The sequence below is a fragment of the Phyllopteryx taeniolatus genome, chromosome 8, assembly GCF_024500385.1.
Source record: "Phyllopteryx taeniolatus isolate TA_2022b chromosome 8, UOR_Ptae_1.2, whole genome shotgun sequence".
Taxonomy (NCBI): domain Eukaryota; kingdom Metazoa; phylum Chordata; class Actinopteri; order Syngnathiformes; family Syngnathidae; genus Phyllopteryx; species Phyllopteryx taeniolatus.
The window spans coordinates 26,059,431-26,087,190 of record NC_084509.1 but is presented as its reverse complement, the minus strand read 5'-3'; the positions used below and the strand labels follow the sequence as shown (position 1 = coordinate 26,087,190).

The 27,760-nt window shown below is 42.9% G+C and overlaps 4 protein-coding genes across 7 annotated transcripts; 3 read left to right on the top strand and 1 right to left on the bottom strand.

The window, feature by feature from the left end:
• The first annotated feature begins 232 nt into the window (after window positions 1-232).
• tlcd1 (TLC domain containing 1) lies at window positions 233-7,735 on the top strand. Its single transcript, XM_061781711.1, has 4 exons — window positions 233-798; window positions 3,221-3,303; window positions 4,950-5,032; window positions 6,303-7,735. The coding sequence occupies exons 1-4, from the start codon at window positions 593-595 to the stop codon at window positions 6,696-6,698; spliced, it is 768 nt and encodes a 255-aa protein (XP_061637695.1). The 5' UTR covers window positions 233-592; the 3' UTR covers window positions 6,699-7,735.
• Window positions 7,736-7,867: 132 nt separating this feature from the next.
• rab34a (RAB34, member RAS oncogene family a) lies at window positions 7,868-14,895 on the top strand. Of its 2 annotated transcripts, none has more exons than XM_061781710.1 (11): window positions 7,868-8,840; window positions 10,060-10,139; window positions 10,268-10,359; window positions 10,434-10,499; window positions 11,271-11,372; window positions 11,481-11,545; window positions 11,647-11,698; window positions 12,023-12,104; window positions 12,308-12,398; window positions 13,141-13,248; window positions 13,344-14,895. In XM_061781710.1, exons 2-11 carry the CDS (start codon window positions 10,065-10,067, stop codon window positions 13,415-13,417), a joined length of 807 nt encoding a protein of 268 aa, XP_061637694.1. In that variant the 5' UTR covers window positions 7,868-8,840; window positions 10,060-10,064; the 3' UTR covers window positions 13,418-14,895. The 2 variants fall into 2 exon arrangements, with proteins under 2 accessions (XP_061637694.1, XP_061637692.1); XM_061781708.1 differs by having other exon boundaries at window positions 10,431-10,499.
• zgc:174895 (uncharacterized protein LOC100126024 homolog) lies at window positions 13,424-20,486 on the bottom strand. Of its 3 annotated transcripts, XM_061781707.1 has the most exons (8): window positions 20,259-20,485; window positions 18,491-18,666; window positions 17,915-18,051; window positions 17,748-17,841; window positions 16,233-16,379; window positions 15,799-15,894; window positions 15,063-15,098; window positions 13,424-13,559 (listed from the first exon to the last, which is right to left on the bottom strand). In XM_061781707.1, exons 1-8 carry the CDS (start codon window positions 20,447-20,449, stop codon window positions 13,510-13,512), a joined length of 927 nt encoding a protein of 308 aa, XP_061637691.1. In that variant the 5' UTR covers window positions 20,450-20,485; the 3' UTR covers window positions 13,424-13,509. The 3 variants fall into 3 exon arrangements, with proteins under 3 accessions (XP_061637691.1, XP_061637689.1, XP_061637690.1); XM_061781705.1 differs by lacking the exon at window positions 13,424-13,559 and having other exon boundaries at window positions 14,743-15,098; window positions 15,803-15,894; window positions 20,259-20,486; XM_061781706.1 differs by lacking the exon at window positions 13,424-13,559 and having other exon boundaries at window positions 14,743-15,098; window positions 20,259-20,480.
• Window positions 20,487-23,224: 2,738 nt separating this feature from the next.
• On the top strand, window positions 23,225-25,700 carry LOC133482079 (mucin-2-like). Its single transcript, XM_061781704.1, has 2 exons — window positions 23,225-23,388; window positions 23,476-25,700. The coding sequence occupies exon 2, from the start codon at window positions 23,750-23,752 to the stop codon at window positions 25,526-25,528; it is 1,779 nt and encodes a 592-aa protein (XP_061637688.1). The 5' UTR covers window positions 23,225-23,388; window positions 23,476-23,749; the 3' UTR covers window positions 25,529-25,700.
• The last annotated feature ends 2,060 nt before the right edge of the window (window positions 25,701-27,760 follow it).

Here is a 27,760-nt window from a genome sequence, read left to right as displayed (position 1 = left end):
ATAAAAACCTGCGATGTGTTTTTAGGGTGAGCGAAATGTGCATTTCGATCGGCTGCGACCTGTTTCAAATCGCCATGCGGCGTCCGACCGTCGGGCGACTCACGAAGCCACGCTTCGGTCGGGCCCTTAGGCCTACTACGCTACTGTCTTTGTTGTTCACGCGGAGAGCCAGGCGCGGTCTTTCCGTGTTACTTTGTGCGACAACAGTTTGACAAGTTGTTGTCATTCTAACGCAGAGCGGCAAAGCAAGTCCTGTGAAGTGAAACCTTCAAAGTGATTTTCGCGTGCCTTTGATCCACTTGGCAGTCCGTGTGCGCGTTTCGAACGTCGTCCGTCGTGTCTCGCGCCTCCCTCTTTGCGTTTGTGTGCACGCAAGACGAGACGCTCCATCGGCCCCCCAGCCCACACCCTCCTTCACTCGGGAGCCGAGCGGAGAGCGACGACGCGGGGCGCAACAGGCGAGTGCCCCCCCCCCCCCCGCCCGCCCGCATCTTCTTCTTCATCTTTTTATGAATTTGGCGTGGAAAAGAAAAGACGACAGAAAGTCGGGCTCCAGTCCGCTCCCAGCCACCCCACCCCCCCGCGAGCGAGGATGGAGGCCCTGGTCGCGGTGCTCAAGAGGCACCCGGGAGCGTCGGTGGTGCTCTTCTCGGCGCTCTTCAGGGTGGTCCACGGGCTCGTGCGGAAGCTGCCCCCGCCCGCGGCGGTGCTCCGGGACGACTTCCGAGCGTGGAAGTGGAGGAACCTCTCCGTGTCCATGGTGCACTCGCTCGTGACCGGGACCTGGGCCGTCTCGAGGTACGACGACACTTACAAATACTTCGATAGATTTGCATTTGAGAACGAACATCCGCTTAGCTACTTTGTCAAAAAGAGCAGCAAAGTAGCAACAATCTGTTTTTTCGCTACATTTGAAAACTTACTTTGTCAAAAGAATGGTGGCAAAAGATTTAAACTCTTTTAAAATAGAGCGTTCGAGCTGGGGGGAGAAAAAAAAAAAAAAAAAAAAAAAGCAAAACAAAAAATAACTGTCTTCACGTGTCTGCTAATCGATGACTAAAAATGCAACACAATTGGACGCGAATACAAGAAGTGAAATATTACAATTGGACTCCATGCTGCGTCCGGGTCAGTTGGAAAATACTTTGGTCTGAAATGTAAAATTATGAAGAAATAAAAGCCATGAAAATGACGAAGGATATTTTTTTTTGTTCCGAAATGGATTTGACATGAACGTCACAATTTGTCCCTGGCCAGTTTGTTCCAAATGTCCCAGAATGCATTAGCCGCGAGGTAGCTTGGCTTAACGAACAGCTAACAGCTAAAACGTGACCACAAACAATCGGTTTGAAATATCGCTCGACGTGAAAAAAAAAGGGGGATTCCGAATTTGGGAGCAGAATGTCACGTGACCAAAATCCCGGAAAACAGGCTAGCAAACTTCCTGTGTATGCTCGGCTAACGCGCATGACGACAAGCTTGGTTTGAAATGTTTTGTTGTTGATGGCTGCTGTCTTCGGACAAAAGTGAAGTACGTGTACGTCATTCATTTATGCAAATGTGATCTGTGAATGGACGCAAACAAGAATGAAGCCTAAACATCCAAAATGTCAAATGTCTTGAATATTTCTTACATTTACGAAGACTTTGTCACAGCGGAAGTGGCGAAATGATCGTACTGTACGTGAATGTAGCATTTGTCGGAGTCTGACCATGTTTTGCTTTGACTATTAGAAGGCACACGGCACTTTTCTGTTACTATTAGAAAACAGACTGTACTTAATTAGAAGTGAACTGTTTAAGAAATTTCTCTGGTTAAAGTTCAAATACTACTACTGTACTTAGTACAAGTAAAAATGCACAGCCTCTGTAATATAAAAAGTTAAAAATGGCTGTTTTACTGTCAATTATACTTGCTAGCTTAGCTCGGCACAAGGAAACAAACAAACATCTCCGCACATAGAATATTTTTCCTCTTTTATTACATTGTGTTCATACTGAGAACAAAACAAAAAAAACGGGTTACAATTCACTAGTCCCGTGGCTGTGATTTGACGAACAAAATTATGCTAAATTAGCTTAAGATAACAAGTGGAAAAATACACCTCATTTGTTTGTGGTTTTTGTTTCCCAGAAATTGGTGCTTTTTGCCACCCATCATTCTTGGAGCTGAAAACAACCAAAACATGGGTGCGGAAGGGAAAAAAAATAAATTCTTCAGCAAGGCACAGACACCTGAAAAATCTACATAAGTATCTTATGTATCTACTTAAGTATCTACATAAGTAAAGTAACAAAGTATTTGTACTTTGTTACTTCCCACCACAGCAAAATATCTGTACTTCTGCTCAAATAGAGTGTGTGCGTGCGCGCGTGTACGTCGCCCGGGACACTGGGGCACCATTGTCCAGTCATGTGATGTATGTGTCAAAGCGGGCATGTTTAGTCGAGTTCACGAGTCCCAAAAAAAAAAAAAGCTCATTCCAAGTTTGCAAGCAGTGCAGAACAGTAGAAATACAAGTCCGACCGGAAAAACCTGCTGCTGCCAAAGACAAAACTTTTCAGTGACTCGCCACTGGAGGAGTGTCCACATTCTCCAGGAAGGTTGGATTGGCTTTTGAACAGAAAAACATTAAAAACTGCCCCCTGAAATATTTCCTTGAGGATTAGGACTTGTTTTTTTTTTTTTTTGAGAAATTGTGACATTTTCCTTGGGAAAATTGAGACCCCTCCAATTACATTTTTCTTAAACAATTATTACTACTTATCTAAAAAAATATATACTTTTTTTCTTGAATAATGAAAACTTTTTTCTTTAACATGTAAGCTTTTTTTTTCATAAAAAATGTAAGATTTTCTTTGAAAAAATCTGACTTTTGAGTGGGCTTTTTTTCCCCCCCAACAATGATGAAAACAATTATTTGAAAAAATGGCCTTTTTGTGCTCTACAAAAAAATGAGTTTTTTTCTCTTGAAGAGTTGAGCTTTCAAAACTGGCAAAACTTTTTTTACGCTCACAAAAATCAATTCTCTTAAAAATGTAATTTTTTTCCTTGAAGAATTAAGACTTGTTCCTTGTAGCATCACATTTAAAACAAAAAAGACTTTCCCCAAAAATGCAACATTATTATTATGATTATTTTTTTAATCATTATTATGTCCAAGATTTATTAAACTCATTATTTATTGTGTGTTAAAAGCAGTGTTTTCCGTCCCCACAGCGCGTTGGTTTGGCCCGAGACGATAAGCGACCTCCACTCTCACCACACGTCGCTGTCCTACCTGCTCGTGTGCATTTCAACAGGTCAGTGAACGTATCGTCATTGCCCGCATCTGACTTCAGCCTTCCAGTTTTCACGGGGGAATTTTGCAAAGCGTTCCCAGAACTGTCTGTGTTCCCGCCACATTTCTCACAGAAGGATCCACCTGTTGCTCTTATTATTTTATTCTTAGTTCCGAAAGAGGCGTTCAAAGGCTTATTGCATTCCGGTAGGGCAAATGAATGACGCAATTTAGATTTTGAAGAAGTGGCGACAAATGTTTGGCCACTTCTAACAAGGCCTCAAGAGTTTTCGGATTCTGCTCCATTTTCATGGAGCGATTCTGATGAGGACACCGAAGGCCACTCAGCCAACTGTCGTTTATGTTGCATCTGCGTCTATTCGTTATTGTGTCAGAACAAAATGATGGCAGACAGGCGTCGTTATCCTCGGGCGTGTAGGCGTTCCCGGCACCAAACAAAAAGCCCGGGCCCCGCCCCCTCACCTGTTTCACAAGCGTCACCAAAGTGGCGGCGACTCAAATCACCGCGGCGACCTAACGATAATTCCTCCCAAGACTCAACAGGAGCTTGTTGCCGCGGTGCGTCTTGTGTGCAAGCGCGAAGATGCAAATCTGGGGAGGTGTGGCCCCTGACAACGCTCGCTTGTGTTGTTGGTTAACACACACACACACACACACGCAGACACACGCAGTGGCACACTTGTTGTTTGTGTGTGTGTGTGTGTGTGTGTGTTGGTCGCAGCGTGCCACTCGCTCCCAGGCACAAAAAGACTCAGTCACTCCAAACCGCTGCACATAACCAAAAGGACACAATTAGCGCTAGTAGCATTAGCTCCAGAAGGAAGTCTGTTTGGTCATTTTTGTCAAATGTTTACTGATAAACATGGAGTAATGCATTAAGGGTTTATTATTCACGGTGGAAGCGCTTGCGAAATGTAACAATTTAAACCTGAACACCAGATTAGCAAGATACCGACATCACGAGATACGTGCTGTCGTCCGCAATTCAAAATAAAGTGCAAAAAAAAAACATGTTCAATAGAAACATTTAAATACATTAGAATAAAAGAGTCGCAATTGCATAATGAATAAAGGAAAATATTTAAAATAAATCAAATGCTAATATACTGTTGTGTAAACTATATACAGTGGGGGGGGGGGGGGGGGGGGGAATCTTAATAAAATATAGTACAGACAAATTTGGCAGAGAGATAAATCATAAATAAATTGACAAAATAAAATAGGACATTTGAACAACAATTTAGAAAGTATGAACAACTAAAGTAAAACAGAAATATAATTTAAAAAAAAACATTTTAAAAGTGTGAATACAGTTAAACAAATTGACTACAATTACTTTTAATAAAATATAAAGTCGGAAAAATCAAACATTAAAAATAGAACCAAACTAATACAAACGAAAATAATAAAGTACTAAATAGTGCAGAGTTGGATGAAAAAAAATCTAATTCAGTACAGTTAAAAAAAAGGAAAAACAGAATATATTTTAAAAAAATGAATAGGAAAAAAACATGAAAATAAATGTTTCATTTTTTTGAACTGGAGCCATAATCGGCCTACATACGCCTAGTAAAACGTAAAGAAAATATATGTGAAGAGCACGCGGCTGATGATGCACGCTTATTTTTGTCCGTTGTCACCTCTCAGGATATTTTGTGCAAGACGCGGCAGACATCATCCTGACGGGACACGGAAAAGAATCCTGGGAATTCCTCATCCACCACACACTTGTAAGAAAACAGTGCGTTACAATTTACATTTGGACCAGGCTCGGCAAAAGTGCCATTTTTAAATGGATTTATATAATTAGAGTAGCTCAGTTGCTAGCGTAAACTATAACTAACTCCCAAAAAGTTAGTGTCGCGACACAGTTCCATTGTTTCTTTTTTTTTTAATGATTCCGTTGAACCAATAATTCAAAGGCAGTGTCTGTTTTTTATTGGTTTATTTTCAGCAAATGTTTTAATATAAACTTTTGTCAAATTCGAGTTAATTTCGTGAGCATTTCATTTCAAGAGGGGTACCAACACATTTTTTTTTTTTAGTCACATGGCACAAATAGATGCACTCACATGCAGAAGCTGCGCACCTGGATGGACCTTCAACGCAATAGTTGTATTCATATATTTTATTTACAACGCCAATTCCAAATTAAGTTGGGATGTTGTGTTAAACATAAATAAAAACAGAATACAATGATTTGCAAATCATGTTCAACCTATACTTAATTAAATCCACGACAAAGACAAGATATTTAATCTTCAAACTGATAAACTTGATTATTTTTTTAGCAAATATTCTCGTAAAAATAATTTTATTACTAGATTAAAATGTTTATGAAATAATTTGTGAATAATGGTACGATTATCATTAAAAATGAGAATTAGGCTGTTATTAAAATCAATTATTTTACCTTTACCATATACTGTACCTGTAATCTTTTTTTTAATGTTCTAATTATCAAATGTGGTAGTTTAGCTTATTCACTTAATGCATTGTAAACATATTAAATTGATGAAATAATGTATTAATTATAATTCAATTAATTATAATAGATCATTTGAATGAATTAGTGTTATTAAAATTCAATATTTTACCTATACACTTTTGCAACCTTTTTTTTTTTTACATCCGTTTTAACAATCAAATGCAAACAAAAGGTTTATTTGACATATTTATATTTGTATTTATGTCTACGGCGACCCCTGATGGTAGAAGATGAAAGCTGCAACAACATTGTAAATAATAAAATACAAACATGAAACAATTTTCCATATATATTTAACAGTTACATTATGTAATATGTTAATGAATGAAAAATAAGTTCATGATAAAAAATAGAATTATTTTATTGTTCAAATCAACTTCTCTCCAACCTCATTTGACCCCCGTTTTTTTTTTTTTTTGTTTTTTGGTACTTGTTGACCTGCTTCGATGTGTCCGGAGATTGAAGCGCCGCTTTCCGGTGACGCTCATGCCCGTCCTCCGCTGTGTTGTCAGGTGATCTGGTGCTTCATGTACGCACTCTACACGCAGCTGTACGTGGCCGGCGCGGTGGTGGCGCTGTTCGTGGAGGTGAACAGCGTGACGCTCCACCTGCGGCTGCTGCTCAAGCTGGCGGGCGCCGCCTCCTCGACCGCCTACCGCATCAACAAGGTGCTCAACATTTGCACCTTCGTGTCCTTCCGCCTGGCACCGCAGTTGTACCTCACCTGGTACATCGGCAGCAACTACTCGTGGCTGGACAACGCCTTCCTCTTCCTGGCCTCCATGATGGTCATGAACGTCATGATCCTGGTCTACTTCTACCGTCTCATCTGCTCCGACTTCTTCTGGCGCGGCGACCACGCGGACCGCAACGGCACGCGCGACTCCAAGAAGTTCCTCACCGATTGAGCGACGCCTTTGTTGTAGCTGTTTGGAGCATTCTGAAGATGGTGCAAAGTCGGAATTCGGTGGTTGCGATGCTTGCTTGACTACGTCTTGGGATCCTTTTGATATTTGCGTAACACTTGAAGCCTCAAAGATGAGATTTTGTGCATTTTTCTTTCACAATTTACAACCGGTTCACACATATGCCGTACGCTCAAGAGGTTCTGGGTTCGAACCCTGGCTCTCCTTGGGTTTTGCCGGCTATTCTTATTGAATACTTTTTTGGGGGTTATTTTTCCCCCCCCCCCCAATATGTGCCTTTGCGAATTCCCATGAGCTGGGTGTGCCAACGTGAAAACGGCTTTACAGTTACCGTGATGAGTAAGGGCGGAGCCAGTTAATTTGGGAGTGGCGAAGCGAAGCGCATGCGAGCCTCCATCAAGACTCATAAAAGCATTGAGGGCGTTTTCGCTCGTGGCGGCAGCACTTCATCACCGATATGACACTTGGTATTTTGCAGGCCCAAGTGTTTGCTTAAATGCCATAAAAAGTCCTTTTTCTGTGATATGTCCTCTTTGGTAGCTGTTAGCTTAGCACACAGACCCCCGTTGAGAATTCCAAAATGGAAAAGTCTGCGCTTTCCTCTTTTGAGTCTTTCAGGGTACCCGCAAAGTCTTTTACAATGTTTACCTTTTGATGTCTGTCAAATGTTGATCTGAACGTCCGCAAGTGCACATTCGAGCTAAGACGCATTTCACTTATCCCAAAATGATGCCATAAATCAGCCGTCATCCAAATATTACATTGTTATTTGATTTCAAGCAAGTTAACAATAACAAGTGCACGGACAGAAATGAAGATAGAATATCTGACCTGTACAGCAGTGCCTTTTAAAAACACAACAAATTAGTTCGAGTTAGTGCAGAAATTGCTTTGATGCCATTTTGTTCTTTAATCACTAAACACTTGACTGTGACAATAATGTGTGTTCTTATGAAGTGACGACAAATGTGTTTTGATTCGGAGTGAAACTACTAATTAAACTTGCTAAATAAAACAAATATTGCGTTTTCATTGTGTTTCTGGTGCTGTTGTACACATATTTGTCATTAGTCCATTAATTAGAACCCTTATACAGCTCCAGAGAAGTCACAGTGTGATGCAGTTATAGTCCCACTTACATTTGAGTGATTTGAAAATTAATGTTTCATAAATTTGAAAATTAATGTTTCATAAGAGGTTTGGCTTTATATGGTAGGAACACACGTAGTTGAAGGTAACAGCACAAACATGGAAGCGTTCAAAGGTATGCTCACAAACAACTTACGTGTATTTGGGCCTTTCTAACGATCAAATACATTATATAGTCTATACTATTTGATATATTAAAAAAAAAAAAACTTGCAACGGGGTAAAGCGGTGGAGGGCGAGCCGGATTGGCTAGGTTAGCATCGCCGATTGTCGCAATGTAGTGTATTCAAATACTTCCAATGTCCACTTCATGAAGATAGTTGACACTGGCCAGTATTGTGATATATGATATACATGTCGGACGTTAACGTTTAAATTGAAACATGGTAACAACAATAACCAAACGTTTTTAAAGTGGATGGTGAAGTATATTCTGAATTTTTTTTTGTTTCTCCTGTAGGATTTGAACGTCGCGTCCCCCCCGCCCCCTCGAACAGAGCCATAGTACAGAGCCCCCACGGCCGAATTTGGGGAATAAATATAAGAATATAAATACATTTTAGAGCCATTTTAGATGATAAATATAGGTGATGAACAATTAAAATGTATTAATAATTAACCTATATGACTTATACTTATATTTAAATCAACATCCATAACATTTCCTTTGACGTCACGTCTGGTGCACTTCCTCATTTCACCATAACTTCCGGTAATTTCTCAATTCGTCCAGCAGGGGACGCGCTATGCTGCGCCGAAATGGAATCTTGGATTGAAGATTTTCGGTCCCATTCGCGCTTCTTCTCCCCCGCTCAGCATTCTTCGCCAACATTCGCCATAAAAATCCGCAATTTGTCACCGCTGCTATGAGCACGACCGTGCAGGCCGCGCATTGAATGACATTTGGAGCTTAAAGAGAGGAAAAAAGGAGGGGGACCCCCACCTCCACCACCGCCACCACCTCGTCTCGCTGAGGTATCGTCTTTCTTTTCTTTTTTTGCCTGACTCAGGTTTTTTTTTTCTCTCTTTTTTTTTTAAGTTCACTTACGTGTTAAGCTACGAGTGTTCTTTTTTTATGTGTGATAGCGCTACAAAAAGACACACTTGGGGCGATATTGCCTTTAAAAGCCGTTAGTTGGAAGGGACGAACTTCGTAAATGAGTCGTCTTCAGCACATTTGACGAACAGTCGGATTAAAAGTTAAGATGATAAACCGATTAAAGTTGTCTGCTCCGTCCGATGTTTTTCCGTCCGTGCCCCCCCCCCCCCAACCGCAGCATTCTTTGAGACGAGGACCACACACATCGAAAGTCTTTTCAAAATGACAATTCAACAATATTGCGACTGATTCACGTCGTGTATTGTGCTGGATACATTTGGCAACTTTTCGTAGCCAGGCAAAGTTTGAAGAGGGGCGACTCGCTGCTGGTCTGTTAGCGTCACCATGGCAACCGACGCTACTGGTCGCGATGCCTTTTGGGAGCCGAACCAAATCTTGATCGGTTCATTTTTGTTGCTCTTTTTTTTTCCCTGTAGGACCTGAATGCCCCATTAATCCAAGTTTTTGTAAAGTTGGTTCTCTTAAATTTTCTCCAGAGCTGTGTGTATTTTTTTTTTTACAAATGATGATCACTACATTAAAAAAAAAAAAAATCCACATTTTGTGTATTTTATTTTAAATGTAATCATAAAAAAAAAAAAAACCAACTTAATTTTCTGTGTTTTGGACAGGGGGAAAAAAAAATCACAACAAGCAATTGTATGATTACTATTGCAACTATTTGAACCCCACCGTGAACGTCAGCTTTACAGATGCCACATCTGCTCGTGAACAATGAACCTGGCAATGATTTTTATAAGAGCAGAGGCCACGATTTGAGAAAATACACGATTTCTGGGTTGCTGCAGATTGGGCTCCCTCTAGTGGTATTTGAAAGAATCATTGCCGAAGTGCAGTTCGGTTGTATTGAACTTTTGAATTCCATACATTTGCATTTCACCTTGGAAAAAACTGTTTTGAAACATTTAGTCACATACAATTTTTACTTTGCCTTACGTATCTTCAAGTTGGTGATAATTGCGGTACTTGGAAGGGTTTAGTCTTTTTCGTGGTCGTACTTGGTGTAACAAAACAAACCAAACCAAAATGCACCTGGCGCACTCAACACCTCTCTCCAAAAACTTTCACCACCAGGCTTGATGTCGACACGAGGTCCAACCATGAGCGTGTTCCCGCCCGTTCGCAAGGACCGCGTCATCCCGCAGCTGCCTCACGTAAAACGCTTACATCCTCAACACCGCTCTTAAAAAATAGTATTGCTGTCAAATTTGACAGTGAGCGTTATGTAAGGATTATGAAATAATTGCTAAAGCATTCCCCTAATCCACGCATTTTGTGGTAGTGCTTCTGCAAGGACGCCGCGCTCCACGTCGAGCGCGACTTCGACCCCAAAGTGAAGGCGGCGTGCCAGGAGCAGCGCACCGGCACGGTCGGGTGCGTTCGAGGACACCAAAGACGACGACGACGAGGCGTTCGCTGCTTGATGCCGCCTTTCTTGGTTTCAGCAGGTTTAAAATCTCCAAGGTGATCGTGGTGGGCGACTTGGCCGTGGGCAAAACCTGTCTGATTAACAGGTAAGATTTGCTCGGGCTGTCACTATCGAACGCTTTCTGAATCGATTAATCGGGTAAAAAAAATGATTTTGCGCCAAAGATTATTGCAAAATCTTTCCCCCCCACATTCAGCTAGCTTTGCACGACGTTGCCGCTAATGTTGAAATTAATCCATTTTCAGAGGTACAGAAGTAGCAGGTACAGATACACAGGCCTAGAGCGCCCTCTTGCGGCTGTCACTGTGAAAACAAGGTGAAATGATATCATAATGTGTTGATAATTCCACATATAAGTCGCACCCCCGGGCCAAACTAGGAAAAAAAAACTGCGACTTATAGTCCGAAAAATACGCTATGTTATTTTCTCCATAAATTGTTTATGATTCAGTTCCTGGCGTGGTCCATAACATGTCGGAAAATCTACAAAAAAAAATGTCGATCGTTGTTTTCCAAAGTAAAAGCAGATGTTTGCAAATGTCGTATTTTGATCCAACAAAAGATGATCCGATGAGCTTTCACGAGTAACTTGAGATTTCGATTAATCGATTAACTGTGACGCCTCTAGATTCGATGTACGAATTGCAAACAATACTGCGAGTGGGAAGGCAGATGAGCGTTTTCCATCGGTCGCCTCTAGTCCGATATTTAAAATGGGAATGGCTAACATGCTATGCTAGCACTTGCTAACACATAGCAAGCCGAGTACACGAGTTGATCAACATTGCGAATGCTTTTCCCATCGCACTCTGTATTCGCCTACGATTTCTAACAGCTCGCATGTTGTCCCGCTCAGGTTTTGCAAGGACGCGTTTGACAAGAACTACAAGGCCACCATCGGCGTGGACTTTGAGATGGAGCGCTTCGAGGTGCTCGGTGTTCCTTTCAGCCTGCAGCTGTAAGTCTCGGCCGCTAAATGAATCGCAGAGTCGGCGCCGGAGCGCGATCCCGCAATAACTCTTGTGTTTTTTTTTTGTTTTGTTTTTTTTCCCCCGGTTCGTTTAAGGTGGGATACGGCGGGTCAGGAGAGGTTCAAGTGTATCGCGTCCACGTACTACAGAGGAGCTCAGGGTGAGTGAAGGGCGACCTTCACCGATCGACCTTTTCTGAAAAGGTCTATTCGTACGTGCTACTCAAAGTGTGTCGTGTATGTCACAATGTTTTTCTTGCAGTCGTGATTATCGTGTTTGACGTTACCGACGTCAAGTCTTTGGAACACAGCAGGTAACTATTGCGTTGACTTTGCGCTCACTCTCTCTCTCTCTCTCTCGAATTATTAACGGCGCTGTTATGAAAGGTAATTTGGAGCAAATGTGTTATTTGTGAAGTGTGTATCACACCTGTAATGAATCCGCACCCGAGAAGCAGCTCTCGGTTTCAAAAAGCTCGGTTACTCCTGTCTTAGTGTTAGGCTGTGATCGGTTAGGGTAGAGTTGGTTCCGGTTGACTTTAGGGTTAGGCTGGGATGAGTTAGGGTCGGTTCCGGGTTAGCATGCGACACGACACGAGGCAACTAGTGAGTTGTCGTCGGTGTGCTTTCCTTTTCAGGCAATGGCTCGAAGACGCCCTGCGAGAGAACGACCCCACGGCGGTCCAGCTGTTCCTGGTCGGCACCAAGAAAGACATGAGCGTACGTCCGCCGCCTGTGGATTTGCGAGCTTTTCCTGGCACCGCGTGGCCCAGCTTCCGGCGGCACTTTCTTGTTTGACTTTTGTTTTGGGAGCCGTGTTGCTCCAAATATTCTGGCTGCCTGCCTGGACAAAAATCTCAGTAGTAATTATTGAAAGCGTTTTAATTGGAGACCGGTGTGACGTGACGTTGTTTGTCTTGCAGTCTCCTGCCCAGTACTCTCTGATTGAACAGGACGCCCTCCAGGTGGCGCAGGAGATGCGGGCAGAGTATTGGACGCTGTCGTCGCTCACAGGTGAATGCGACTTACGGATGGACGAGTGTTCGCAAAAATCAAAGCGGCCGTGCGACGAGATGAAAATTCATAATCCTCGCCGTGCGTTGCCAGAGCGGAGACTCGCATTTTGAAGCTAGTACGAGTTCAGGCCATGCGGGAACCGATGTTATTGGATGTGCAGTGACAAAACCGTCCTTTCCGCACCGCGACCGGCACGCACCCAAACAGCGTCACGTCCAGTTCTTCGCGGCCGGTCGGAAATGACAAAACCCCTCGAGTTGAAAAAAGCGGTTGCGACAATCGTGAAGAACATGGAAAGGCGTGAAATCCATTTTACTTGGACTTCTTGGCTCGCAGCACAAAATGGCGCCGCTGCCTGGCACAGAATGGACAAGTGAAACGTTCGCCCAGTGGGCGGAGGTTTTGTCCGTTCTGTGGTTTGTAAACGGAATCGTTCGATAATTGAGGCCTTTGTGAATTGAGGTTCTGCTGTATTGCTGAAAAAAAAATTGCGCTTTTTCTCGAAATTGAAGACAAGAATTGTTGTATGATTATTACTTTATCTTTGGAAAAAAAAAAAAAAAAAAAAACGTTATTCTCAACAAATGCCCGTCCGTGTTTTTTGTGTATTTTATACTTTTTTTTTTTTCCTTTCAAAAATATACACCGCGCCTTGAATACATCTTTATAGAATGCTGCCGTCCTAGCGAGCGGTATAACCCCTGACCTTATGACCACATCCTCAATATGTGCGCTGCAGGGGAGAACGTGAAGGAGTTCTTCTTCCGGGTGGCGTCGCTGGCGTTCGAAATCAACGTTCTCGCCGAGCTGGAGAAGAGCGGAACGAGGCAAATAGGCAACATAATCAGTGAGTACCCCCCCCAAAAAAAGTACAAATGAAACATCATCTTCTCCGTCGGGTGAGCTGCGTACAAGCCTGTCGCAAATTTGTGCTCCTTGCAGAAATCCAGAGCAACAGCAGCAACCTGTACGCCAAGTCCAAGAAGAAGAAGCAGCAGGCGGCCTGCTGTCAGTGACGCCGCGTTCAAAGGCAGACGCTTCGCAAAGCTGCGGGGAACGCCAGGAGCGAGGTGCTGTCACATTTTCCTGGCCCGAAGACCACTTTTCCTCACGCCGCGCTGACTCGTGAGTTGACGTGCGCGTTGGGAGTTGGAATATCTGGCCGCACAAAAAACATATTTTCAGCCCGCCCAGTGCCATTTTAGCCAATCGCAAGCCTGAAAAAGCGACAAGAACTGCCTTTACCCGATAGAGTGAGGAGATCTAGGGAGCTGTCGTTGACGTTCTCCGGTCCAAATTGGGAAAAATGAGTTCCCCATTTCGATTGACATTCAAAATTCCAAGCGCACCTAAATGCAGCACACGAACCAAGTGGCATTCTTCTCTTCTCTTCTCTTATTGGTCACAAGGAAGTAAACAGGAAAAGGTTTATCCCGACTAGTTTGCGAAACGTGGAAAAACATGACCATTCTTGTAAGAGTACTGTGTTTTTCCTGATTATTTAAAGTGTCAAGTCTAAAAAATAAGAGAAAAATACAAACCCCCAAAAAAACTTCGAGAACTTGACTATACTCGTGTGCTACTTTTTCCCTTGAAAAATAAAACCTAAATCTTGAACATTCTTTTTTCAAGAAAAACATTGCTTTTTCCAAAAAAAAAAAATAGTTTTTCTATTTAGTAGATTGCTTTAAAAAAAAAAAAAGACTTTCTAAAAAGAATAATACTTTAGTGTACTTTTTTTTTTTTAAATTCTCAAAAAATGTACTTTTTTTTTTTTTATTTCACCATGACCAGTAAGAGGCGGGGAGACGTCACTCATTTGGTTTGTTGTGATGCATTCATGTACCCATGGAATTTTTTCTTAATTTTCCCGCTAACCAAACCAGTGCGAACGCGGACATGTAGAAACAATATCCGAAGTAAATGCACTAAATAACGGTGACTCATGCACAGAGACCACGCTCGCAGACAACTTCTGCCGACACAAAAGTGTTGAAACAACAATTGAAGTCGACCATCCAAGATTTGTTCCCCCCCGCCCCCCTCCCCCCTCATGTGTTCCTTTTGGGTGACGTAGATCACAGTTTACATGTGAACAAAATGCGTAGAAAAAGGTACTTTTTGAAATATATAGCGCTTGCGTTCAAGATGGAAATTCAGACAGAGTTAACATGATCATTGAGGGACTGGCTCGTGAACAAATATCGCATATACAAAAGTAAAAGCAACTATTTACCTGCTTTTTTTTTTTTTTTTTTTTCCATTTTTATTTCTGAAAGGTTTGCTGTATGACCTCACTAAAATGATGTCAATTACATATACATTACAACACTGTCAAAAGTAAAAGGGACGCAAGTAACTTTATTGAGTGAGTTGAACCGAATGTGCTCTTTTGTTGCCAATGAGTGTTAAAAACGGAACACGTTTTGAAATGTTCCCTCGTATTAATACAATTATTACATGACGTTCAATAAAATGGTTTCTTTGAAAGGAATGTTGTGGAACATGTAGTCAAGTGATTGACTATATATATTCTATATATGAATGTGGCCTTTCACTTGGTGAAGCTTTTGAAGGAGTCCAAATGTTTTTGATCGATTTGGCTTTGGAGCTCCTCAGGGATGCAGTGCGAGCACTTGTAATTGTCTTTAATCCACTTGCCTCTTTCTGTGTTCTCCATGGCCACGGCGGCGACGCCTGCCCAACAAACGTACAAAAATGGACACAGACAACTCACATATATACATATATGATTAATATATATATGAACCAAATTGCAGTGAAAGTGGTTACATTTTGAGGAAAAACATTTATTTTTATTTTTTTTTATCTATTGAGGAAAAAAAAAGTTACCAGGGAGAAAAAGTCTTTTTTTTTTCAGGAGGAGAAGGTAATAAGGTAGGAAATTACAAGGGTGACATTTTTTTTTCCAAGGGTATAGTCATAATTATATGAGACAAAAACCTTAATTATGAAAAAATATGTATTTTTTGTTTTTTAAAAAATATGGTAATGTTAGGATCATAAATTTGTTCCTAGTATGAGAAAACATTTTACTTTTACAAAAAGAAAGTCATTCAATTACAAGAAAAAAAAGTTTTTTTTTTGCCCTCCAAAATTTGTAAAATAAAAAAAAAAAATGGTAATATTATAATTTGATAAAAATGTAATGGGGAAATAAAGTTGTTATATTACAACAACAAAGTTCTAAAGTTTGAGGAAAATGTATCGTTAGAATAGTAGTCATAAAATTGAGAATTTTCTTATTAGTATTGAATCAGGGACAAAAAAGTCACAATATACTTGAATAAACATCAAAATAAACATAAAAATTCTGAGACTGTTTCATGTAAGACGAGTAAAAATAAGGCATAAAGGCCAATGAAAGTCAGTTTACCCACGATGGTGGCGCCCATCCTTTCCAGCAGCTGGATGGCGGCCATCATGGTTCCTCCGGTCTCGATCCACTGGTCCACTAACAACACCCTCACACCTTGAGGACATTCAGGGTTGGACGGAATTACACACAGGAAACCGAACGCAAGTACCGAAAGGGGAGCCGCAAAATGGCGGCAAAGCACTGGGAGAGAGGTTTCAATAGAAAACTGCTGTCCAGGACTTTGACTTTTCAGAGTGGCAAGCCACAGAGATTTATTTACTGTGGTCTGCCGCAACACGCACAACAAATGATCGGCAACGCATCTAGCATGTACACAACCACGGAGCCATGTTACATCAACGACTGCATCCGGTAGTTCAGTGATTCAAAACAAACAAAACCGCCTCCCTTCGTACCGAGAAGTTGGTAAATCGACTCGGGCGGCAGCTCACCTGGTTTGAGCACATCGTCTCGTACCTCCATGGTCTTCTCCCTGCCCGTGTAGTCGCCGTACGTCTGCTGCTGGGCGCTCACGCAAAGATGTCCGGCTTTGCGTACCGCCAAGAAGCCTTTGCCCAGCGTGCTGGCGATAGACGCCCCTGCCGACAGGCGAACGTTTAAACAAACACCGGGAAGCAAACAGACATTTGTTTCGTTTGGGCTGTGGTGCATGAATAGAATCACGTTCTACAGTTCTTGAATACAACTGAACAAATGTACTGACCCGTCAGTAGAGGCGAGGGGGTCTTCTTACAGGACTAAATTTAGTCCTTTTGGCAGCGGCTTAGCTTTATTGACATAGGAGAAGGCCAATGTACGGTGACTCAACTGCAAAAGTAGTGGAATACCGAGGTCTGGTGCTTAATTGTTGCCCAAGACTGAGAACGGTTCCGTTGGGGTAACTCGACAAGATAGTTACTTGACAGTTCAACTTTTACCTGGATAGACAGCATATTTGTAACAACACAACACATTTTTTTTAGGTGAGCAAAAGTTTTGTTTTGGGGACATGCTCGATAGGGTTTAATTCTGGAGATGGACCATAGTAACCCTAAAACCCTTTCACTTATTGCCCGATTGCCTCTGATTTTTTATTTTTTTTTAACCAAATTATATATATATATTTTTTTTTTTTAAGTCACATTTTTAAGAGAATGTTGCTTAGAAATGCAACAGTATTCGCGTAAAATTGTGACTACTGGGGGAAAGAAAACATTCTGACAAAGAGAAAAAAAACAAAAAAGACTTATGTGATTAAAACAAATCTCAAGAAAACAACTTTATTCTCACAAAAATTGGCCTATTTTCAAAAATATATTTTTTTTATTATATATTTTTTAATCATATTTTGGTTTTTACTCTATGTTGGTATGGTGATGCTACAAGATTGAAACTTTTCCAATTCTTTTTCTTGGCTAAATTTTATTGTTGTAAGACTACACATTTTCCTTGGGGGGGGGGGGGATAAAAAGGAAAAAAAAAAAAAAAAAAAAAAAAAATACAAAACTCCATAAGAAAAACAACAACTATATCCTCATAAAATTACAGCATTTGTATTTTTTTTTATTTATTTTTTATTTTTTTAAACAAAAAACATTTCACTAATTAAAAAAAAAAAAACTTTTTTTTGACTGGATTCTTCTAAAATAGTTTTTTTTTGTTTAAAAAAAAAAAAATTATTGTCAATGTTTGAAGGGGGAACACCTGATGGTTGATTCTTGTATATTTATTTTTATATTGCTTATTTTTCAACCCTTGACAGGTTTGTTTTTCACGTCAAGCAGAAGTATAGACTTCACAGGCAAAACCCGAATCTGAAAGTGTCGATATTCACCACCGAACGAAACACAAAAACAAAACAAAAAATACGCATGAACGGCATTTTCGCTTTCACACTTTCGAGATTCCCAGATTTTGACACAAACGGATGAACAGAGTGTCTTTTTATTTTAATGTCAAGTCGGTACCTAGAATGAATCCCATGGCGTCTATGCCGGCCACCAGGTCGATGGCGTCGTGGCGGAAGGGGCCCAGCATGTCTTCCACGCAGTCTGCCAGGGCCTGGGACGGGTCACAGACGCTCAGTCGGCGCGTTCCCGTGTCGTTTGCGTGCCGCCGGGGGGGGTGACACTACCTGCGAGTTGCAGTACAGTCTGGACGGGTCCAGCCAGGCGAACGCCGCTCCTTTGGTGTTGGGGGCCATGAGAGCCAGATACCAGGCTTTGGGACGCTCATTTGGGGTCTCCAACACGTCCATGGCGCTGAAAGGATCTGAGGGGAGGGAGGGGGGGAGTGAAATGCAGCGGCCACGAGGGAGGCGGGAGGGGCTGCCTGCAACGTTTAAATTAGTAACTCGGACTCGTTGCACTTTTAGAAAACTAGAAAATAAATTACCATTTTAAATAAAATCTAAAATGACTTGTAATGCAGATTTTTCAGTAAAATATTCTTTTCAAAAAGATTCAATAATTGTTTTAATCTTAAAAAAAAACTTTTTTAATACAACTTTATTCTCAGAAATTATGCACTGCAGAATAGAATGTAAACTACCCGACTTCATTCTCATAGGAGATATATATATAAAAATAAAAAATAAAGCACTTTTTTTGCACACGCGTTGCGATTCAGTGTGTCGGGAAGTTCCACAGATGCACTGTCCAATGTTGTCCTCTAGAGGGCGGTACATATCACTTTAGTACAATTGACGTACACTTGCCCCCTCCCCAATCACCTCCACGGCGAGTCGAATGTTGCCTCTGCCGATTTGACATCATTTGTCTCCGCCTTCCGCCAATCGGATTCCTGTGCCTGGAGGAGAGGTTGACTGCCCGAGCCTGCGCCTGCGCCCGATCCTGTGCCCGCCAAGAGCGGCTATGTGACCGCACACTGGATTACAAAGATGACGATAGGAAAGAGATTTGTTTCCCCTTCTTGCACACTCAGCAACGCAGAGGCCCAAAAGAGCGCGACGGAGTCGGGAACAGCACTTCCCACGTGGGACTCCAATGCAACACAGATGTGAAGCAGAAACAGAAAAAAAATAAAAATAATTCCATCTCCAACATTGAGCGCACGAAGTTGTGAGAGAGTTGTGCTTCACTTACGCGTCGGATGTTTACACTTGGTGTGCTTTTGCCCGGCGCACATTCCACAACAGGAGAAAAGAAAGACTTTTTTTTTTTCCCGTCCTGCATTGTGATGGCGCTCATGGCCGATTCATGCTTGTTTCCATGGCGAAGCGGGGACCTCCGTGAGAGCTCCCAAAGTAAATCTCCACTTTGGAGGGAGGGGGGTTTGCTAATGTGTGCTAATGCTAATACTAGGGTCAGACTGAAAAGAAAAAAATATGTAAAATATACAATGTCATTAAAGTCCTTTTCGGAGAAAGAAAATTATAGCTTTTTTTTTTTTTTTCTTGGGAAAAATATTACAACTTTCTTGAGAGAAAAAAAAAAAAAAAAAAAGTACAGTTTCTTTTTTTGGGGGGGGGGGGCTATGGTCTGTAGGACTACAACTTCTTCTTGGAAATTAAAAAAAATACTTTGCATAACATTATTATTTAAAAAGAAATAACATTTCCTGTAAGAGTAGTTTCTTAGAGAAAAAACAACTTTTTCTTGGGGAAAAAAAACCCGTCTGAAAGATAACTTTTTTTCTCTTGGGGGGAAAAAAAAAACATTGAAAAAAGAAAAACAAAACTACTTTCCATAAGATTGCAACTTTTTTTCACCTTGAAAAAAAAGCTTTTCTTGAACAAAAAAAAAAAAGTTACATTTCCTTAAAAAACAATTCTGTAAGTGTACGTTTTTTTCCCATTATTGTTATTCCCGTAACGCTGCACTTTTTCTTTTTTTTTACAATTCGCAAATTCCGATATATTATATACTGTACCTTTACATTGCTCACCGATTCCAACTTCAAACTGTTCCGCTGATTCAGGACATCTTGAGAACTATTCCGACTCCCCAATTTCCCAAAACCATTCAGAGGTCTTTTCTATACTGTATCGACCTCCCCCTCCCAAACCTTTCTCGACCTATTCAAAGCATTCCACGTCGCACATTCTACATTTTAACAATTCAATTCATTCCACAGCATTTCAATTCAACTTTTCAGCATTCACATGCTACGTCCACACAAATTGCATTCTCTACTTGTAATGTTTTTTTTCTTTTCAGTGTCCCAAATACTGGTTAGTAGTGGGGGGGGGGGGGTCGTGTAGTTGGAGAAGGGGGGGCTGGTAGGTTACTCACGGTCAACTGTCAGTGCATTCAATGCTTTCCCCTCACCCATGTTCACATTGAATCTAGTCTATAAGAAGCTAACTCCTCCTAGTGCGGTCAAAGTATTAATCGTCACACCACACAAGTGGGAGGGCGTCCACAGCCCTAAAAAGCCCCCAGACCGGCTGAGCGTCGCCCGCCCCCTCGCCCTCGCCCTCGGCCATGCGGTGGCTCGTCTTCGTGGTTCTGTCTTACCTGGACAGAGAGCTGGCGGTCCGCGCCGCCGCCAGCCCGAGCCGAGGGAGGCCGCCGGAGCACGGGCGCGGCGGGGCGCGCGCGGAGTTGGAGGCCGAGAGGAGGGGGGCCGGGGGTCCCTCGGAGGCGAGGACCAGATCCAAAAGAGGCTTCACGTATCCCGGGACGCTGTGGTGTGGAGCTGGAAACATGGCTGACCATAACGAGCAGTTAGGTAAGACCACGTACTACTTTACTTACATTTGACACGCACAAATAATATCTTCCAACAAAAATATTCTCTTCATATTTCTCTATCAAATTATGAACTAAGGATCTTTTCTAAGTGTATCGATAGCCTGTCTGCCATTCATAAATGGTTCCTTAATGCTTTGTCAGAGAAAAGCGGAAGTGCATTTTTTTCTTGCACCACTCCTTTTACCTTAGACAACTGTTTGCAAACTTTTTACTCCAAAAACCAGCCCCCCCAAAAATAATTGGCTCCCAAGCACCACTGCAATGACAACATTAAAATACAGGCGCATAAATACAACCCCAATTCCAATGAAGTTGGGACGTGGTGTTAAACATCAATAAAAACAGAATACAATGATTTGCAAACCATGTTCAACCTATATTTAACTGGTTGGTTTTCGCAAATAATCCTTAACTTAGAATTTTATGGCTGCAACACGTTCCCAAAAAGCTGGGACAGGGTCATGTTTACCACTGGGTTACATCACCTTTTCTTTGAACAACATTCAATAAACGTTTGGGAACTGAGGACACTAATTGTTGAAGCTTTGGAGGTGGAATTCTTTCCCATTCTTGCTTGATGTACAGCTTCGGCTGTTCAACAGTCCGGGGTCTCCGTTGTCGTATTTTACGCTTCATAATGCATAATTCATTTTCAATGGGAGTCAGGTCTGGACTGCAGGCAGGCCAGTCTAGTACCCGCACTCTTTTACTACGAAGCCACGCTGTTGTAACACGTGCAGAATGTGGTTTGGCATTGTCTTGCTGAAATAAGCAGGGGCATCCGTAATAAAGACGTTGCTTGGATGGCGGCATATGTTTCTCCAAAACCTGTATGTACCTTTCAGCATGAATGGTGCCTTCACAGATGTGTAAGTTACCCATGCCATTGGCACTAACACAGCCCCATACCATCACCTGGCTTTTGAACTTTGCATCCATAACGGTCCGGATGATTCTTTTCCTCTTTGGCCCGGAGGACACGACATCCACAATTTCCCAAAACAATTTGAAATGTGGACTCGTCGGACCACAGAACACTTTTCCACTTTTCCTCGGTCCATCTTAGATGAGCTCGGGCCCAGAGAAGCCGGCAGCGTTTCTGGGTGTTGTCAAGAAATGGCTTTTGCTTTGCATAGTAGAGTTTCTATTTGCACTTATGGATATAGCACTGAACTGTATTTACTGACATTGGTTTTCTGAAGTGTTCCTGAGGCGACGTGGTGATATCCTTCACTCATTGATGTCGGTTTTTGATGCAGTGCCGCCTGAGGAATTGAAGGTCACGGACATTCAATGTTGGTTTTCGGCCTTGCCGCTTCCATGCAGTGATTCCTCCAGATTCTCTGAACCTTTTGATAATATTATGGACCGTAGATGATGAAATCCCTAAATTCCTTGCAATTGTACGTTGAGGAACATTGTCCTTAAACTGTTGACCATTTTCTCACGCACTTGTTCACAAAGAGGTGAACCTCGCCCCATTTTTCCTTGCAATTCAGGGAAGCTCCTTTTCTAGCCAATCATGGCACCCACCTGTTCCCAATGAGCCTGCTCACCTGTGGGATGTTCCAAACAGGTGTTTGTTGAGCATTCCTCCACTTTCTCAGTCTTTTTTTGCCACCTGTCTCAGCTTTTTGCGAACGTGTTGCAGCCATCAAAGTCTAAGTTCATGATTATTATCAGCTGTATTTTGCAACTCTGGCTGCATTTCTTGTCGTCTATTTAGGGGAATTTGAGGAGACGGACCGCTGCTGCCGCACACACGACCACTGCCCCCACGTCATCCACGCCTTCTCCTCCAAATACGGCTACACCAATTTCAAGTGGTACTCCATCTGTCACTGTGACTGCGACGAGGCGTGAGTCCAGAAAAAAAACTTACAGCACCGAAAAGCATGAAATAAATCAAATCAAGCATGACGAGGAGTCATACTGTCACAGTTATTATGTCACAATCGTCTAACCGAGGCAGGGGTGGGCAAACTTTTGGGCTCAGGGTCCACATTGACTTTTAAAATTTGACAGACGGGGCAAACCAGGACCAGATGTTTACATATCAAAAATAAACAAAACAAAAACAAACAAAAAAGGCATCGTAGTGTGAAGATTTTGATTTACTTTTAATGGGAACAGTGTTGTTTTGTTGATCACCACTTTTGCCAGTGCCTAAAAGTCTGGTGATAGTTTTGTTGTGGCAATTCTCAGAACTCATACGGAGGTGTTCATCACTCAGCTTGGATTCCGTACTCATCCGGTTTGAGAGTTGAACTTCTCTTTTAAGACAGGATCACATTTGGGATTTGCAGCTCCTGTAGCGCTGTTTCACGGTCTTGTGTGACTGAATCTTGAATTTTAACCGCTGAGCTGTAGCCATCAGTTCCTGTGTTGATTGGCTGTGAGCATAATCAGCATGCGTGGTAGAAAGTGACAGCTGATGTTATATTCCTCTAAAACCGCAATAGTTTAACAAATTAAGACAGCATTTGATCAACGGGCCGTAATTTGCCCACCTCGGGTCTAACCCTAACTTAGCGCCATTTACTTTTTTCTACTTCAATTGTCTGCTTCAAGCACAAATAAATCTGTCTATTCTCATGAGATTTGTCCGCCTCGAACCGGCAACCGGCAACCTGGCAACCCTGAACAGGATAAGAAACGGAAAGCACGTCGTCCGCCTCACGTCAGCAGGGATAGGCTCCGGCTCCTTGCGACGCTGAAAATGGATTGCGAGTCATCATTTCCGTGTGCCGCTCCACAGGTTGAGAGGTTGCCTGCGCCAAGTCAACGACACGTCCTCCAGGGTGGTCGGGCAGGCGTTCTTCAACGTGATCGGCGCGCCTTGCTTTGACTTCGTCTACGAGGAGCAGTGTGCAGAGCGCCACTGGTACGGATTGTAAGTATAGTTTGCTCGAATTGGACTTCCACCGCATGCTCTTCCCGCATTCCACGTTCACATAGCCTTTCCTTCCAACGGCACCAGGTGCAAACGGTACGAGAAGCTGCCCATTGCCGTGGTAAAAGACGCCGTCCCGTACGACTACGGCGGCATCGCTGCCATTGACGTGTTGACCAGAGCTCCTCCCAAGAGGAAGGATGACAACAAGCAGGAGAGCGCAACGCAAGCCACCTTGTATGGCCCCGAGGGCCCTTCCCTCGGTAACACGGTCACCGCCGCCGAGGACTTCATCAAGGTGCTCGCCACAGTCTCCTCCACATCCACCGCCGACTCCGACAAAGACTCGCAAAGCTCGGAGATGAAAAAGAAGAAGAAAGACAGCGCCAAGAAGAAGAAGAAGAAGAAGAAGAAGAAACAGGGAAAAGGGTGGAAAAGAAAGCAGAAAGAAGTTCAAGTCCAAGGAAGAGGAACGGTTTCACCTTCAGGAGGAAAAACACAAAGAGAAGACGTCCCTGTGACTAACTTCATCACCGACCACCAGATAGGCATACAAAGACTGAGTGAGGGTCAAACAGGGGCTTCCAATGACATCATGAAGGATGAACCACTGACGGAGACTGCAGAGTCTCCTCTGACACCCGGAGAAACCAGTTCTCCTTCTCGGTCTCCACCAAGGAAGGGAAGGAACAAGGAGAAGGTACCCTTGACTTCCCCAGAGGAGATTTCCCAACTTGCAGTCGACTCTACTGACAACTTTCCTGGTGTACTGAAGTCACAACCTGAACAACAACACCCTGTTGAGGAGATCCCTCAACCGGAGGTTGATTCAACGGACAACCTAAGTGTCATTCCCACCCCAATGTCGCTAAAACGCACTGCCAAGATCTTTCAACCTGTGGTTGACTACATCGACACTCTCAGTGTCACAACTCCTACGGCAGCAGAAGAAACTGGTCCAACTCCTGGGTCTCTGTCAAAAACACGGCCACCAAGGAAGGGCAGACGAAAGGAGAAGGTAGAGGAGATCCCTCAACTTGCGGCAGACTCTGCAGAGAACCCAAGTGCCACTTCGATCCCCACCATAGTGACATCACAACAACATCCTAACAAACAGATCCCTCAGCCTGCACTGGATTTCATCGACAACCTCAGTGTCACATCACCTCAGACACCAGAAGAAATAAGCCCTCCTGGTGGGTCTCCGTCGAAATACAGGCGACCGAGGAAGGGCAAGAGAAAGGAGAAAGAACTTGTGACTTCTCCAAAGGAGATCCCTCAACCCGCAGTCAACACCACCGACAACCTTTATGCCATTGTGACCTCGCAACTCGAACGTCAACGCCTTGGTGAGATCTTTCGACCTAGTGTAGACTCCACTGCCAACAGTATAATAATCCTGGCATCCAACCCCGGACGAAAGTACCCTGAGATCCCGCAATCTGTGATAGACTCCATCGCCACTTCCATCCCCGCCATCGGTATCTCTCAACATGTAGTCGACTCCACCGACAACCTGAGTGCCACTTCCATCCCGACGTCACAACGCAAACAACAACGCCCTGCTGAGGGACGACCTGTCCCCGGCCCTCCAGGCACCCCCAACGTCACAAGAAACCAATCGCAAGAGAAAGGAGACAAGAAGGGCAGGAAGAAAAAGAGGAAAGTGCGGCTGGATTCAGGCGCTCAAAGCACGACGCCGGGGCTCACCGCTAATCTCGCTCAAAGTCCGGACTTTGTTACAGCCGGGGTTCTGAAAGTTAGCGTTCCGAAGAGACAACGGTCCAGAGAAGGGGGTCGGAGGAATAAAAGGACGAAAGCAACTACTGAAAATGTGCTGTTGAAAAGTCTCACAACAACCACACCACCTGACCCAGTAATCGGCCACACGAGGAGAACCAAGCCCAAGAAGCCGGGGAGGAAAGCTACGTCCACCGACATTCAACGTGGCCTTTCGATTTCAGAAGTCCCGGGTTTGACGTTGACACCCGTTCCCGCCAAGGAGAGAGTCGGACAGTCGAGAAGCAGTTTGCCCCCCACCCTGAAAATGAGCGCCATGCAGCGGTCGATGGAGAGAGCTAGAGAGCAGTTTGCCTGGAAGAAGAGAAGAAAAGCTGCTCTGCTCATCAGACCACATTGACACTTGCGGTTTAGCTGACTTTGCTGATGGATGACGTTAAGGCCAACGGAATCATCTTTTGAAGCGTCAACATTGAAAAATCAGAAATGGACAACAAATCATATTTGATTGTATTGTGATGCTCATATATTGTATTGTGCGTGCTGTGAATAAAGCTAACCAATAAGTACAACTGGTGTTTCCGTTTAGTTTTTCGTTTTCGCACTTGATGTAATGAATTAAAAAAAAAATAATAATAATAATAATAAAATAAAAAGACTGAATGAAAAATCTGAATTCTACTGGATTAATTGAGATTTTTTGAAGCAAATCTTAAAATCTAAACCTTTTGGGGCATATCTGGCAGGACAAACCCAAACACAAAAAGTTTTCATCTTCGTTTTCAGTTCAGGTCAGGTCAGTGGTTAGCCAATCGCCTTCTGCTATCCCGGCCGTTTATGGTACTGTTTACAAATGAAAGGGTCTATAGTTCATTGTGTGAGGAATCGACCGCACGAAAGCATAGAAACTGGGACTGGGGGCCTACTCGCGACACTCGAGCAAGGCAGCTGTGGCCTGAAAGGCGCATTACTCTTTCCTCTAACCTCATTTTTTTCCCCCCCCCAAGTAACCGCACGCAGAGATGGCGAGACAATTTTAACGAACTGGGCTCTTTTGTTCCAGCCGGACTCTGACCTTGCGCTCGCCACCCTCCGTGTGATTTGGAGGAGAGGTCACATTCCCCAAACAGATTTAGCGTCTTACTTTCTCCTTCTGACATCCTGGCAAAGACGCCCGAATCCAGCCGCTCAGCTGACTCTCACATGCCTGCCTAAGACTTATCACACATGAACCATCAGTCCGTCTGTCTGTCTGTCATGTCACCTCCGCAATTAGCAGCAGTGAGGCGAGGCTAGCGGATTTAGCATCGGATGATCTTCTGTGCAAAAGTCTTCCATAATGAATTTTGGAGTGTTTTTTTTTTGTGAGACACTCAAGCGTTCAAAGTAGCTTTGGCACAACAAAGGAACAAAGGCATTTTTTTAAGAGCGAGCAGAGGAATTTTTATTCCAACATCGTGCCAGAATTTTGTCGGCAAGCAAATAAGCAGCCAACGATCCGAAAAATGTCTGACTCATTTGAAATGAGGCTAATTTGCAATTCCAGTGGGTGTTAACTGCCAAACACGGCAAGCCTTTTCCACCGCTGCGCCATTTGCCGGCTCACTGGCCCCACTTGGCCACAATGCAAGTGGACTGTAACGCCCAAAAAGTGAAATCTACTTTTTGGTCTTCATTTGGAATCGCACCAAATTTGAATCGATTCTTCCTAGGCTAGGTTAACTAACCAAACCGACAAATCCACTGAAAAACTGACTGTACAACTTGAAAACCAACTAACTAATAAAACCAACCAGCTAACCACATGACAGACCAACCAAGTAACTAACTAAAGAAACAACCAACCAATTGTCCAACAAAACAGCAGACTAACCAGCCAACAAACCAACTGGCCAAATAACTAAACAAACAACGGACCGACCAACAACCAATCAAGGAACCAACTGACTGACTAACCAATTATTTAACTAACCAACTAACTGATCAATATACCAACTGACCAACCAATCAAGCAAACGACTGACAGATCAACCAATAAATTAACCAGCAAACTGACAACCCAATGAAACAAACAGCCGAACGGTTAACCAAACAAACAACGGCTCTACCAACCAGCCAATCAACCAACTGACCAACCTTAATTTAAAACTGCGGTTTCCGTAGCGTAGTTCTGTTTTTTTACAGTGCGGCCAACCGACTGACAGACCCCAAAATACAACAATCGACTAAGTACCCAACTGACTGAAGAACCAACTAGTAAAATACTTAACCAACGAACCGACCAAGTAACCAAACAAACTGACGACCGACCAATTAATCACCCAACCAACTACACACACGGTTCAGTCGTATTTCACTTTTTAGAACATTTGCATTTAATCTTTAATAACCGTTTGTTTTTAAACAGTTACGTATTCTTGTACAATTATTTCATGCTTATGCGCAATACACTTTAATACACTTTAATTACACATCATGAATTTAAATAGTCAATTGCAATTCATGACAATTATTTGATTGGATTATTTGAATTACAATTATTTGATGAAATGAATACAATGACCGTCTCAGTAGCAAGCATCTCAACTCAACTTTAAAAACAGCCCCAGTTGGAAACGAAGTGCTGTACACG

What these genes read in the sequence shown, in the direction of transcription:
- tlcd1 (XM_061781711.1), top strand. Translation starts at nt 593, where the DNA reads ATGGAGGCCCTGGTCGCGGTGCTCAAGAGGCACCCGGGAGCGTCGGTG. An exon ending in GCTCGTGTGCATTTCAACAG is followed by an intron (nt 3,304 to 4,949) that starts GTCAGTGAACGT and finishes GTCACCTCTCAG; the next exon opens with GATATTTTGTGCAAGACGCG. An exon ending in TCCTCATCCACCACACACTT is followed by an intron (nt 5,033 to 6,302) that starts GTAAGAAAACAG and finishes CTGTGTTGTCAG; the next exon opens with GTGATCTGGTGCTTCATGTA.
- rab34a (XM_061781708.1), top strand. Translation starts at nt 10,065, where the DNA reads ATGTCGACACGAGGTCCAACCATGAGCGTGTTCCCGCCCGTTCGCAAG. An exon ending in GTTCCTTTCAGCCTGCAGCT is followed by an intron (nt 11,373 to 11,480) that starts GTAAGTCTCGGC and finishes GGTTCGTTTAAG; the next exon opens with GTGGGATACGGCGGGTCAGG. An exon ending in GCAAATAGGCAACATAATCA is followed by an intron (nt 13,249 to 13,343) that starts GTGAGTACCCCC and finishes TGCTCCTTGCAG; the next exon opens with AAATCCAGAGCAACAGCAGC.
- zgc:174895 (XM_061781705.1), bottom strand. Translation starts at nt 20,449, where the DNA reads ATGTTTCCAGCTCCACACCACAGCGTCCCGGGATACGTGAAGCCTCTT. An exon ending in CGCCATGGGATTCATTCTAG is followed by an intron (nt 16,380 to 17,747) that starts GTACCGACTTGA and finishes GCCTGTCGGCAG; the next exon opens with GGGCGTCTATCGCCAGCACG. An exon ending in AAAGGATGGGCGCCACCATC is followed by an intron (nt 15,099 to 15,802) that starts GTGGGTAAACTG and finishes TTTGTTGGGCAG; the next exon opens with GCGTCGCCGCCGTGGCCATG.
- LOC133482079 (XM_061781704.1), top strand. Translation starts at nt 23,750, where the DNA reads ATGAAAAAGAAGAAGAAAGACAGCGCCAAGAAGAAGAAGAAGAAGAAG.